The sequence below is a fragment of the Varroa destructor genome, unplaced genomic scaffold (assembly GCF_002443255.2).
Source record: "Varroa destructor unplaced genomic scaffold, Vdes_3.0 BEIS01000002.1, whole genome shotgun sequence".
NCBI classification, from domain to species: domain Eukaryota; kingdom Metazoa; phylum Arthropoda; class Arachnida; order Mesostigmata; family Varroidae; genus Varroa; species Varroa destructor.
In genome coordinates, this window is record NW_019211455.1 from 40,138,979 (window position 1) to 40,154,433 (window position 15,455).

At 40.8% G+C, this 15,455-nt stretch overlaps 1 protein-coding gene across 2 annotated transcripts in view; it reads left to right on the forward strand.

The window, feature by feature from the left end:
* The window catches only part of LOC111243680 (uncharacterized), a 128,061-nt gene extending 118,369 nt beyond the window's left edge, over window positions 1-9,692 (forward strand). For both annotated transcript variants that reach the window (XM_022789594.2, XM_086981211.1), the window contains exons 3-5: window positions 2,603-3,374; window positions 7,142-7,945; window positions 8,339-9,692. In XM_022789594.2, the coding sequence (XP_022645329.1) occupies window positions 2,603-3,374; window positions 7,142-7,945; window positions 8,339-8,415 (1,653 nt within the window). In that variant the 3' untranslated portion in view covers window positions 8,416-9,692. The remainder of the gene's footprint in view (window positions 1-2,602; window positions 3,375-7,141; window positions 7,946-8,338) is intronic.
* The last annotated feature ends 5,763 nt before the right edge of the window (window positions 9,693-15,455 follow it).

A 15,455-nucleotide genomic window follows, 5' to 3' on the forward strand; every position in this document is an offset into this window, starting at 1 on the left:
TATTCTCGCTTGCGTGGCCAGCTACCGAACGCGCACGCGGCAGAGTAAAACCCAGACCTCAATAGGTTTTGTAGGCCCACCGGAGAAAAGTTCAGGTCGCTCGTTCTTGATCGGCAACTGTTAGCCCAATTTTGACTTTCGCCTGTGTACGAACGGCGTACAGTATACAGTTCTCGCCATGATACCTCTTTTCTTCCATTGAAGGCTCGATCACTTTGCAAAGACGCGTTGCTAATGCTTGACGTAGATATACACATCTATAGAAAAGAAACGAGTCACTGTTTGCTCATCCGTTCTTTAGCCGTTCGGCAATGCGGTCCTGTATCGCTGGAAAGTAGGCGCAGTGATCCAGATCTAATTAGCAAACCAATTGAATTCAGATGCGCGACGGACGGGCGAATCCACTAAGATAGCCAGCTCGGGGAAATAGCGATATTCGCCAAAAAGGCTTATTGGTAGCGTTAAACCCTTCCCATATAGTAACATGGAAATTTTGTGGATGTATAATATTCGATAGTATGTACAATAACTTTGGCGCGTACTTATACGCGCGTGTTGTATGCGCGCTAAGTACCAAAACCTTACATAGTAGGATTAGATCATCAGGTCAATTGTAATATCGTTTAACTTTTAATTTTATAGGGCAGTTATAACGATGGTTCAGTTAGACAGTTGTACATAAGAGAGGCCATTGATATGAAAGAGCTCCTACCTGAAACCTACATACTAATATTTTCGTCGGCAGGCAGCGAAAACGATAATTTTACTGAAGAGCTTCCTGAAATGTCTCTCATCTAATCAGCTCGTTAATAGAGACTTTGATGGACTTGGATTATAGTGACTAGAAATAGAATAACACAAAGCTTAGGAGATCTCTCATGTGCCCTTTTACTTCACATCTCATTTTTATTATGTAAGCGTTGTCTTATTGGATGATTTGTTTCAAGGCGTCCCATAACTATCGTTACAATATGATAATTAGAAACCAACGACATATGTTACACGAACATGTAATTCAACCAAAGAAACAAACAGTATATCAACAGAATGTATAGTCTGCTACACACTGGCCCTGTAATAACTTAAGTGACATTTAACGTGAGCCAAAGCGCGGTCAGTATTGACAATGTTAACACAGCGGTACGTACGTGTCAGTCACCGTGTGCTTTCCGAATACAAATCATCTGCACTAAATGCCTTAATACGTATTTATTCAAACCCCAATAAATACCCACTTAAGGCCTACACTTAACGTTAACTCGATCGATTCCCAATCCATGATCAAGTATCGGTGTTTAATTAAGTAGACTCAAATAGTCTCAAAGGAAATTTAAAGGATAACTAAAACAATTCTCTGAATGGTTCTCAACTTATGATAGAGGCATTATTCAACTTTACGTGAACTTGACTTTTTTCGTACATAAAGTGGAATAGGAACAGATTTCATTAAGGAGCAGAAATTAGCAAATTGCCTTATCAAACTAAATGCACAGGACAAAGGATTCATATTTCGCAGCATGCAGTCGCTAATGTTGCTAGAAAGTTTAGCCAAAACCTCGCGCTGCCATCGTGTAAAATCGGTAACAGATATAAAAAAAAACTGTATTGCTAAATGGGGAGCTGCATGAGTCTCTCTATGAGGACTCTTCGAAGATAAGCTTATCTCGTATAGTGTCTTCCTAAGCAGATTGAAAGACCATCCACTGTATCCGAAGTTACTCTTTACAACTGATTCAAACAAGTTGGATTCATGGGCAGTAGACCTGCCAAAAACCTCGAATGAAACGAGCCCATCTTTGTTAGGCAATATCAAAAATTAAATCATTGAAAACAGTCTGTTTCCCAGAAAAATCTCATTAGGGAATTTTCTGAAAAATCGAGCGTTATGCCTCTAAACGAGTTGACGAACGATTTTCGAAAACTGGCCCATAACCGAAACCCATATTCTAACTGGGAAAAGTTATACTGAAATGGCAAAGGCACTCGAATGATACGTTTCACAGCAGTAGTAGTAGTAAAACAGCAGAAACATGTTGAAGTTACCGAGAGGTTACGCCGGTTCATTGGGAATGACTACGTCCTCATATATGGTATAATGCCTTGTCACAAAGCTTAGCGCACCTCTGCGCTATTCGCTACCAATGACGACCAAGCGTTGCCGTGGCCTGGTAATTCAGCAAACTTCAGTCTCACGAAGGATGTCTAAAATATCACAAAATCACGTGTTTGGAAACAGGATATAGTATATGTTCCTATATTCGTGAAAAAATATCAACGTATGGTAATGGAATCCACTCATAGCTGAGGCAGTGAAAAGCTGTAGACGATGTACCTTAGTTCATTTAATATACCACCCACTGACTATATATATATATATAAGTAGAACAGAAACCACTTGCCAATTTGAGAGTCTTCATTTTACATCTGTAAGCATAACAGGAGACTGTAAAATAAGAAGTAAGGATAAACAAGTTCGGTCAAGGCTTTCAAACTGTAACGATACTTTTCCAAATTTTTAAATTATTTTTGCCCCGCCATATATATTTATTTATATAAATATGTATCACCGGTTTGAGAAACCATGTCTCTGTTCTTTTTGCAGGGTGGCAGTCACCATGTCAGTAAACGCGATGCAACGGCGGGTACTGGCTTCGGAGTTCGAAAGTCCTCATCCAGAAGCGGCGCTGGTGCCGGTAACAGCAGTAAACGGAAGGAGCTAACAATTGCTGAGTCGCTAATGGGCTCTGGCGATTCGGAGGATAGTGAAGAACAGGAGAGTACTGAGCACGGTCGCCATTCGAAGATCTCAGTACCGTCGCAACCTCACTCGAGCGACGATGAAAATGACGAGGACATCGAAGGTTCGGGGGACATGTTCAAGCCGCACAGCAAACCCAAGGCCACAGGCACAACAAAACGACCAGGCCACGTCAACGGGCCCCCGCCTCTGCGCGAAGACACGGACTCAAGTCATACGGGACAGCTTGGCGGCGGTGGTCACAGCACATCAACGGAAATCCCAACCAGCACCTCTACTTTGTCGTCAACGACGACATGGTCAAGCACCTCGTCAAGCGTTCCAATATCATCGACGCGGCGGCCTCTGATTGCTCCGGCGAGCACTACGTCGATGCCGGAAGACGACGAGGATTCTGAGGACGAAGGTGACTATGAGGGATCTGGCACGAGCGAACTGTCTGCTGGAAAGGCCACGGGACATATTTCCGCTGGAGGTGGCGTGTTCTCTAGCAAAGATAGAAACCGCAAGAAACAGGAGGAGTCAACGGATGACAGCTCCTCGAAGTCCATTGCTGAAGACCCTGAGGAATACTACGACGAAGATGAAAATGAAGACAGCGACCTCGATGAAACAGGTGGGTGATAACATGATGAAGTGATAACAGAAAAATAGAGCGGTGGATATGCTATTTGACGATGCGGTTTCATGTTACTAATGAATATGAAATATACACGTATACATGAAAACTTGTCCCTTTTCCAATATTTTTTTAATACAAATAAAAATAATTATCCTTTATTGCTGTCACTTCGCTAAATAGCTACTATCAATTATTCTTACTGCACTATAATCAACTAGCACTGTTCAACATGTTATGTACCTTTCTCTTCATGTCACGTCATACCAGCGTCCCCTTTCAAGCCTCACTCAGCTGAATTATCTCAATGAATACAGTGGCGATCTCACTAACATGCTTATTCGATTCTTTTCTTGTCTGTACTAGCCTACCTACACGGTAATCCGAACTCGTTAGTTTAAATTATGCTTTCAAACCTAGCCACATCCTCCAAGTGAGCAAAAGCTTAACCTGTGCAGTGCTATGGCTTGTAGCTACCAGTGCTTCAATTGTCTGCTTCAACGAAGCTTCGGTCACAACAAATGTTTGTCAAAGGATATGGTGAAGTGCAACCTCCAGCTGTGTAACCGTTCAACAAACCACAATCTTTCTTCTGTATAGATTGAACCGACAAAGCGCTTCTTATTCACTGCCACGATGCCTATACGGCCTTGCGCGTAATAATAGCCTTGCTGAATCTAACGACATTTGACGTCGACCCCCCCCCCCCTCCACCATGAAGCGTAAAACGAGCAAAGTCTCTACGTTGGAGTACATTGGCTTTCTTCGTTTGGGTGGAATGCTGTATGTATCCACGCTCCCTTCGAGTCCAATTCCTTCGATGATTTGGGACGCCTGGGGTAGGGACTCCTGGCTAGGGAAAAAGTTATTCGAGGAATACGCGATAGGGCAGCCAGCAACGGTTCTGATAAAGGGAAAGGGGAGAGGAATAGGATGCCTACCAATTTGTTCAATGGTGCTGCACCTTACTAGTGGTTCAACTTTTCCCCTATGGAGTGCTTGATATAAATTTAGTAGCCCCGAAGGGGCCATTGCTTTCTGAGCGTTAATGCCATTGAACATGGTTTTGTCAGCGGATGCAGCTTGAGCTGTAGATTTGCGTTACCAAGATCCTTCGGCATCAGGTCCAGAATCGGTATTGCTACAAGTCGGGCCGAGGCCCACAGCTACAATGCATGAGCGAATGCAGCCGGCTACTCTAGGATTGTACAGTAACATACACCGATGCGAGCTTCTGACAAGACAAAAATTGCTGGTCACTAAAGGTAGAGGAAATGGAGTCCGAAAAAACCAGCCGAGACCAACATTTTTAAAGCTCAATCCACGAAGAATGGAAGATGGACCGAATCTTTACGAGTAATGCACCACCTATCGAGCGTTGCTTGGTGCGATAAACATCGCTATTCCAAATTTTTTTTTGTTAGCTTTTTTCCTCATTCTTGTAAATCACCCTAAAGCGGCCTGCCAAGTCCCACAGTGATAATGTCTTCTCCTGAGGATCTCTCTTAGGACCGTAGAACCGTGAGGGTAGTCGTTGCCCTCCGTGAACGCAGAAAAACTGGCTCGGGAGTCATAGCTGATGTTCTATTTGTGCTCGCCGTCGTTTTCGTCTTCTTCCTCCGCTGATAGCTAGCCTTCTCCTCGCCCCTGATTTTTTTGATAATGTCTAAGGGATCTAATGAGTTGTCCGAAGTAATAGCTCTGCTCCATCGCTGTCCCTGGCTTTTATAGACCCCTACGGAAGGACCGTATGCTATTCGCATAGCATTCATTTGAACTAAAAGTGAGGACAATGGTAGTAGAAGCGTTACTCGTTCCTTCCGCCAAACGAGATTAAATAAGGAGGTGTTGTTGCTCGCCAAAGAAACGGGTGAAAAGGGACCGAATAGCAATTTTGTGTCTGTGTATATAGGAAAAGAGGCATGCTTGAAAGGAAGGCGAAAGGAAACACTAATAGGGAAACACTCAGACACAGTTACTTAGAAATAATGAACTGGACCATTTGAGCACTAGCATATTCGAATACTATGCATGCAGGCAGGTCTGGGAGTATTAGGTGAATGAGAATTATCAGACTTCCTCAGTTCCCCTGCAGCGGATGCGAGCAGGGCCATGGCTTCGTGGCGGAACATTTCGTGCATTTGTAGGCAAATGAGCTCTGTCGGTAATTACAGAGGAATTTCAGCGTAAATAATTCAGGACTATTGTATAGAGCTATGACTATTCAATCGAGTCGATTTCGCAATATTGGATATTTCGTATAGTATAATGACATGTTTCTTAATGGACCCATCTTAGTCATCGTAGAAATCGTCGTGCAGTAGTTTAACTTATTTTGATGATGAATCGAGTTGACTGAATAAAGAATCTGTTTACTTGGCGTATGCAAAAACAATATAGGAAATTCAACCGCTATGTCTTAAAGGCTTCTTAACTACGGCTTGCGCTGTGTACTGTAAACATATTTCCTTCGAAAATAATTTCACTTACCTGCTTCCTGGCCCAAGGTAAGTTGAATTAAAATAAGTTAAAACAAATACGGTTATTTATCCTAACAATTCTTTCGATAAAGCGGCGACGGTGGTAAATCTTCTTCTTCTGCTTTCCAATATACGTCACTGTTTTCCCGTCGAGTTTGTCTTCCTGTCGTCATAAGTCATGTCCCTCAAAGTTGAAATCCACTAATGTACCAAGCATTTGGTTTTGCTCCATTATTTTGCAAGACCTTACGACATACCGCGTATACGTAGCGCTTTACTCCTAAGGGCAACTCCTTGGGTGTACCGTCACCCTAGGGATCTTAGGTTTGTCAACGCAAACACTTCAGCTTCGTGTAGCCTAAGTGCGAAGAGCCTTATGTTGACAGCTGTCCATCCAAACAAACTAATTAAGAGGGGTCCTCAACCATCCCGACGTTCTTGCCTAACTAACTGAAGACTACGATGCTGCCCCTAATACCTCGTCCATTGGTAGCCTCATAATTCGATAACTCTCCCACTTTTCTGTGGCTTTAAACCGCCACAGCCCGCTTCTTCGTTTCGTCGACATGCTGAGATAGAGGCCGCGCATTATGTTCGTTTCTACGAAGGAAACTCTTTATGTTGGTAGGTTTGCCTCTTATTGGGAAAGTCTGATTGGATCTCAATAGGTCCACCGTGTCCAGCTATAAGGTACTATTAATTCGTGCGAGCCGTTGCCAATAGTATTTAGAGGAAATGGGTTCGTAACCGAAATGACATTTGGCTTTTGCTAAAATGACACGCTAAGGCTACTGCGAATAACTAAAGGCATTTTTGTAACAAGGGCCACCCTGTTCATTCTGCTTGCGGCAGTTAAATAGTTCATTGTGCTACTGATCTATGAAACTACGGTACTTTAGGAAGATAATGAAAACATAAAAGGACTAGATAAAGTTAAAGCTTACCGTTACGTTAGGAAACATTAACAAACGCTTATGTATATGCCAATAATTTAATCATATCACCGCGCGGATATCTCTTAACAGATATCTAACACTGTAGAACGAGCTCCTTATCGAGTATCTCAAGCAGTGCATAACGTTAAACAAATATTGCACAGATTATACAAACTCAATTATATTTATAAGTTATGCAAACTCTTCAATACATACGCATGGAATTTGTACATAGTGGTCACTTGCCCCCATACTTTCGTTCACTATGGTTATGCGGTCTACTTTACATCTAGAATAACTGTATACTGTCCGATTGTTGTTGTTGTCATTTGTAACTTTTTTCCGGAAGAAATCCTGAGCCTTCCAAAGGGCAGTTCATCACCGACTTCTGGCCCATCAAGCACTTCATCGAGTACCATTTTATCAACTATCGCTCCAGCCACAACAACAACAACCACGACAGCAGCTCCTTCAACAACGTCATTTGCGATTCCATCTACAACCATCCCGTCCTCGACTACCGCAAGCTCTGGATCAGTGTTCGGGAGCGCGGGCAATGCTGATCTGGAAAATGACACCGACGACGAAGATGACGGCGAAGACGATGACGAAGACGACGGGGATGATGACGGATCCGACACCGAGGGCGCTGGTGGCGTCCTTCACGGAAGAACGGGCGCAGCCGCTGAAGGTGGCGAGTCGACCGCCCTCGACGAGGATAAGTACCAGAGGGGCAATAAACCTGGGCCATCCGGTCATTTGCCCGACGGTAACGGCGTCGCGAGCAGTGACAATAGTCATGGCTATGATACTGCCCGAAGAAAGGAAACAGATGACGGAAAAAGCGGCAGCAGCGGGCCATCGCGAGGTGGCGGAGGACAAAAATGGGATGCAAAAGGCGATGAAAGCCGGGAAAACAGCCAGGAGAACGATATCACACATGACAGTGATGATGATAATAAAATTTCTAGCGGTGAAGTGCTTTTGCGGCATAAGGCGACACAACGGCCGTCCACCCTGCTAGGCCAACCCGGTATACTGGTGGCCGTTATGGGGGGCGCCGTAGTCGGCCTCCTGCTCGCGATCCTGTGTGTGATGTTCGTTGTGTACCGAATGCGCAAGAAGGATGAAGGATCATATCCACTCGGAAAGCGTTAGTATTCTTTATCTTTCTAGTATTATTATCATCATCAGACTATCCTCTTATTAGGTTGGCAATAGGCTGGTAAAGAGAGGTGTACGTGTATAGCTTATCGATACTAAATGTGGAACAAACTTGTATTAATTATACTGAGACGGAACGGAAGTCGGGAAAGATTAAAATAGCGTTTCAAAGCCTGTTAAATTTTTTATTGTTACTGAATTACATACTAACTGCAGTAACCCCAACAATCGATATATAAAAGACTGGTAAAATTTGATTAGTATTCAAGAATTATCCAAGATACCTGTTTCCTAGTGAGCCGGAATAGGGTCATCAGCATTACCTTTCTGTTTTAACATCTATTTTCATCGTTTTTTTCAATCATTCTCATGCACATTATAGGCAACCATGATGATCACTTCAGCACTCATCGGAGGAACTACATGAGGCCCTCAGCCAATAAGGAGTTCTACGCCTGATTGAGCTGTGGTTGAGCGCCAATAGCAGCCTTCAGCATTTCTTCCCCAAATAGAGAAAAAAAAAAGAGAATTTCAAGCGCAACCGCAAAACATTCGTGCACCCGCGTATCAACATGTACATCATCACCTGCCGTCTCCAATGCCTATGTACACATATATATATATATACACATGGATATGCCGAATCACAGCACTCGCGTGTACGACCATGAATCACCTATCCACTGCTTGCCGGGTAGTCCACTTCTTCGTTTTATAGCAGTTACAACATATGGCACAATCAGGTGTGACCTTGAGGTAACCCCAAAGGGCATTCATAAAATATATAAAGCTCACTGATAGAGAAACCATAGGCGTAATCCGGTCACTGCGCGAACAGGCCTGCGGCCCAAAAATGAGTTGATAATTTCACTGTCATCGAACTGAACATAGAACGACAAAAGTAGACAGGAACAAAAAGGAAAAAAACACGCGGAACCTGTAAATATGAGAGGACTTCTTTGACCCACTGGGAGCTGCCGTTATGCCATAAAAGATCTAGACCTGACATTGTCATACCTCTTGTAAAACTCAAATCTTTCGATTCCGGTCGAAGTTTATTTCTGCCGCAGCATGAAGACAAAAGATCTCCGTGAAGAACAATAAACCATCATGGTACCATCATGCAACTTCCAGGATATCTACCACAAGCTTCGATTTGATATGGCTTCATAAACGCATCAAAAAAAGCTAGCACAAAGACAAAGAAGATGAAAAATTATGTACCGTCGAAGTGAAACCAAAAAGAAGAAATATGAAAAAAGCTCTTAATGAGATAGAAATTCGGGGCCTCACGAGCAAATGTCTAGATGACCCCGATTTGTTGCTGTCACTGTTGGCTGCGACATAGAACCCAGCTATTAACAGACAGATGCATAGCAAAGTATAAACGCATGCTCGTGCTAAGCAAAAATATAGAAAAAAAAATGTAATATAATTATATGAAAATTATAGCAAAATAGGGCAGACGCTACTCAGTGATTACGCTTGAATTCTACTCTTGCAGATAGTCGGAATTATCCATTCTGGCCAGTTACGAAGTGAGTGCGATGATAAGTCGCTTACCATAAGCAACTCTACAATATCGACTCTGTAAACGATTTTAAGTTGTACGTAACCGGAGCCGAGCCCTTACATGGTAACTTATTGGAGTCGTATGGTGGCAATTTACGGGTTATTTGGTAGACATGCAGGTTGATTGAGAGGCCGGGAAATAAAAGTTAAGTCACTAATTTTAACATGAGCTCCCTCATTGATTAAATTCGAGTTGGCCCCTCTACCGTTACGGCTGTTGGTTCACTTCGATTCTTTTTCCTTTGATTCGTTCTTGTTACTGCAGTGTCGTATCACATATAAAGTATTTAACATTCACGTAGCCACTATCCGAGATAATCGGCGCATGACAGGCGCTGGTTGGAATTGAAATCAATGCATATCATAAAAGCTGCAGACATTTTATTATAACAATTTAGAAAAAAAAAAAAACAATAATTTTAAGCATCAATGATCTATTATCGCGTCCCACCTATATAGCAATGTTGGTGATCAAAAAAAGAACCGCTCCTCTAATTAAAACCTACTTTCGGAAGTGATATTTCCTAGCATATGAGCTTCTCTTCTAAACAACCCGCCCAAATCCACTAGCCAAGTCAGGCGCAGCCTCTATCCCTGAGACGGCGATAATTATTGTTCGAAACGAAGAACGAAGAAGACGGAACCCCTTAAAAGCGAGTCGAAAGTCCGCAGTCGCAGAGAAGAAGTTATGGTAAGCAAGAACAAGACTGGCGAGCGTGCAATGATTAGCGTGAGAGATAAGTTAGTCTTGCCAACGTCACATGTATAGTTTGTGAGAAGATCAATCAGGGATGGGCGTACAGGTAGGCATCACAGATAACGGTAAGCGTCGTATCATCACCAGTCCATAATGATACATAAATGAAATTTCAAAACAAGTTACAGTTCTTAATACTCGTTTCTATAACATTGTCAAATTACTAGTGCACCAGTTTCCTTGCCTCTTCCAGCCGTTTCCTTTACCCTGACTAGCCCTAGCCCAACAGTACCGCACGGATATCTCTGTACACTTAGGTGTATTAATAACGCGAGCAATGGGAGATACTTAAATAGGCGCCTATGCCTGTTTCCGGATTTCTTGTACGAGCGTCAAACTGACAAATATGTCCTGTTAGGGGTGCCGGTATAGGAGCAAATTAGCGGAGGACGAGAACCTCGGTAGAGCGTGACCAGGGTATGGAATGACAATATTCGGTTGTAAATGAAAGGAAGTGGAATATGTAATGCTGATGGTGCGCCGAACCGTAACTTTTAATACAAATTATAATGGAGTGGTATATACGATAACTATGATTGAGATGAAAGATTTCCAAGGCGTTTAGTAATCCAGGTTGTCGGTTGGCGTTGACTGATATTGTGTTCACTATCTTCTCTCGAACAGAAAGGATTGCAAACAAAGGATTCCACTCCTGATTAGTGATGAGTGTCGATAATCTTATCCGATCTAATCTAGAGACGAAACCGTAAGACAGCCAGCACAATAAGAACGATAAATTGATAATATTTTACTGGAATGAGGAGTTTTTCCTCGTTGACCGTATGCGTGACCGACACATTATATATATATATATATAGCAGAATAGTAGAGATACACTGAAGGGAAAAAAGCAACTGGGTGGCAAAATTGGTGGCAAATGCAGTCTGAATAATGATGATAACAACAACAGTAATGCTGATGATGAACATGAAAAATGTGGTAAATCCATCATTTTTAAAGGAACGGATACAACCACGTGTAGCATATCAAAAGTGACGAAACAACTGAAACCCCATATATATATGTATGATGACACTATGTATGAAGGGGAATAATAACGTATATATATATATTATTAGTATAAGACACAAGTAAATGAATAGAAATATGTATACATGAACATATAAAATGAAATGAAAAGTTGAAGAGTAGGCCATGCGAGCGAAGGACAGGACTGATACAGACGACGAAGTAATGTATTTGACACAGGAAATCCAGACGATCACGATGCTTGATAGTTTCAGTTACTAAACGGATGGGCATAAAATAAGAGCGAAAGGAAACTGGGCTACAAGTAGCTCAGTAACAGAAGAACCACGAGACACAATCAAAGCCAGTGTAGTGGAAAAGGCTCCTCTAATATAAGGAGAATATATATATATATATTAAAACCAGAGAACTTCAACATTAACACATACGGAAAAACATGCGGTGTGAGAAAATACTTTAACATTAATAATACTCGACTCGAATTGGCCTTAGTTGTTTGGACGTCATAAGCTGTCGAAAACTGAATGACCTGAAGCCTGAATCGGCGGGAGTGCATATTTTCGTGTCGTAAGCTCCACTATTTATTTATCGACGTTTCACGGGCGCCCTATCTCAAAATCCTTAAATAGCATCAGGAGACGAGCTTGAGAAGCGCTCGGTAATGAAAAAATGGTGGTGTATTTTCCAACCGTAACTTCGTTCTACCGCCCAAATTTGCAACAGATATCGATAATGATGATGAATATCTACCTACACACGATAATATCAATCGACCGATAAGAAGTTTTCGAACGAACTGAGCCTCACAACTGTGAAGACATAAACCGCCAGAACGGCGGTATTCGAATAAGATCAATCGACGCTCTCGATAATCCGAATAGGCGGAACAGGACCGGAATTAGACCCATCTTTTTGTTGGTGATAGTATTATTACATGATGACGTCAAACATTTGACAACTAGTTCAAGCTAGGTTTCTGTGTTAGTAACTTTTGCTAGTAGTAATAAACAAACGTAATCATACAACTGCGATAACACCGGTAGAAGGAATACATTATTTTTTTTTAACGTTGTTGTCACACTTCGGAAATGCTCAGCGTTCGGTCGTTACGGCCAACCTGTTACATGTTGGATTTCTGCCGTACTAAGAGCATATCAGATTATAATTGTTCGTAACGATTTATGCCTAGAGCCGTCAGCTTATAAATGTGAACTAGAACATGGAAAATGTGCAGACCTATTCTGCAAATGCAGAATAAAATAAATATACTTACAAAGTATGTTTAACGTAGACGCCATCATACTGAGCGATGCACGCTAGAAATACCACTGCCGTTCGGTCATAAGATAAATTTTAAACACGCACACACACATAAACACGCACGCACACACACACACACAGGCACATATAAACACGTATGCTACGCTAATCTAGGTCGTTGTCGTTTGATCTGTCCAAATTTTATTCCCAGGCAGGTCATGAAACCGCTTCAGGTGTTTCGATTTGTCGTGTAAACGCTCTGTATATATAAACAAATCATAATACTGCTAATACTATTGACTGAATAATGCTGACGACGCCGTCAATATATTAGAACAGGATATGTTCGTGTGATGATTGGACAATAATACTTTAACTAAAAAACTTATCAAATGGCAAATACAGGGAGCAAAAGCATCGCTTGGAAGTTAGTACACAAAAGGTACGAGAGGAAAAGTCAGCTTCAATAAGACACACACAACTATGACAAATAGCAACCTGGAACATAATAATTAACTATATATATATATATACATAGATATATAGATATATACATATATATACCATAGGTGCATAGACCGAAACACTGCACTAGTAACACCGCTACGGGCACCGCTACTCAATAATGAAATATCTCTTTCCTAGTGTTTATAATCGTGGCAACAGAAGACTCACCGCTGGCATTCGAATTTCCGCCGTGATACGGTCTGCATATACCCATATAATTAAAACAAACACACACGAGCCTTAAAACTCTAGAGGATTTGACAAATATTGATGTCACTTTGTAATCGAAGCCCGATCTCTAAGCGAACTAATGATTTTTATTTGACCGGGAATCGTCACAGCGAACGAGATAAAAGTGTTTATATTGAAGACACGCATAAGCGGCTTACCATAGCACTGCGAAATAGAACCGTTGTTTAGGGGGCCCCCAATAACTGTACGTTTAGGTAACTGTAATAACTTAACATATAATTGTTATAGTGTTTCGTTGTCGCAGTAAAGTGCTACCTATATGTGTGTATATATATATATATATATATATATATATATAAAGACAAACATTATAACTATCATTATTATTACGATCTCGAAATACAGGTACATAAGATGAACGAAACAATAACTGATGATGAGTCTAACTATATATAAGTACATATATTACCTAGAGCACACTTGAACATGAGTGTATAATACCTGGACATAAGGGCGCTCTGGCACACGTTATCCAGATTAACAAAATAAGACCATAAGGAGAAGTCAATGCACTGCAGAAGACGCAGTTTTATCGTCCGAATTATATTGGTCATCTGCTAAAAGTTCTGAAAAATCAAAGCAAAATCGGCCCATATTGATAATGTACTCTGTACTGTCGACGACATGACACTTAAATATATATATATATATATAGGTAATAATTAATTATGATCCGATTATAACCCTAGACACGATAAGGAACAGCACTTCTATAAGTCGATGGCACATTTGTTGTCTTTTGATCTGATCGTCTAAGGATTACGCTGAAGATTATAAAATGATGACAAGAATACTAATTGTAATAATAAATATATATGTATGTAATAGAGAAACAATAAAATGGGATGAATAATTAAGTATTGATGATTGAAGCCTGCTTGTAATAATAAGGCTTGGTCAGGTGTGAAGAACTGATACCGACATTATCAACAAGGGAATTCATGACAATTGCAGAAATAATTATTAGTAATAATAATATTATATTTACTATTATTATTATTATTACTGTATTATATATACATCCATATATAACACAAACGATGATGAAAAGATATCAGCAATCTGAAGATGCGGGGTTGATTTAAGCTTATTCGAATCGCTATCGACAGACGACGTAAATAAAAGCTAAATGAATAAAACATTGTGAGAATTGCGGGGAAAGTAAAATCAACGAAATTGAGTTAAGACTGGCCCATGACGACAGTACGATTATAAACGAGAGTAGTATGAAGAGGCGCTTGAGTTTCCCCCGGTGACGCGGGGGAAGGGCACGTACGGTAGTCCCGCGTTATATCACACACATGTACCACATGATACACATGTATCAAGAAGGCCGTGGGCTAAAAATTTTAAAGAAGTGTTCAGAGAACAAGATGATGGTGGTGAAGTTGAGTTGATGACCGGTGATGATCGAAGAACAGATAATTGTAACAATGGAGACGATGATTACAATGGGATGGCAAGCGTTATTTTTCTAATGTTTTGTGCCATTACGGTGACAAAAATAACAGTAATAATTATAACAATAATGAGAGAAGAAGTAACGAAGTGGATAAACACAAAATGGTGATGATGATGATGATATGGCGGAATAAATGAAAATCGAGGCGACGAAAATGACGAGCACAGCGACGATGCACGAGGTAAAGATCATACGAATCATATTCAACCGAAAAAGCTTGCTTGACAAGTGGTTCAAGGGAAAGTCTCAAAAACTTATTGATTTTGGGTTACTCAATCCATTTATATTTTTTCTCTTTTTTTTTTTTTTTTTATTATTGAAAAAAAACATTCTACTTTAAGTTAACTTGCGGTTACTAACATAAATAGATAAACGGCTTGAAAAGTGTAAAACTTTTTAAAGTCTAAGCATACTAGATCTTTTTTTAATTAAAAATTGATCTATTATTCTTATACTAAATGCATCTCTAATTAGACGTGTATAAACGGAATGAAACTACTAATAAGGCTGTTTCCCGAAAGAAGACAGTAAAAAGTGTTACAATTATTATACAGAAACATAGCAGCTGAAAGGAACGAATTAAGTCCAAGAAATTGGCACCAATCGATTTATGGCTGAATTGCTATCCAGCAGCTTCGATGACAGCTGGTCCATATTAACCGGTTATACATAGACCTGGATAATTTTATATATATATAT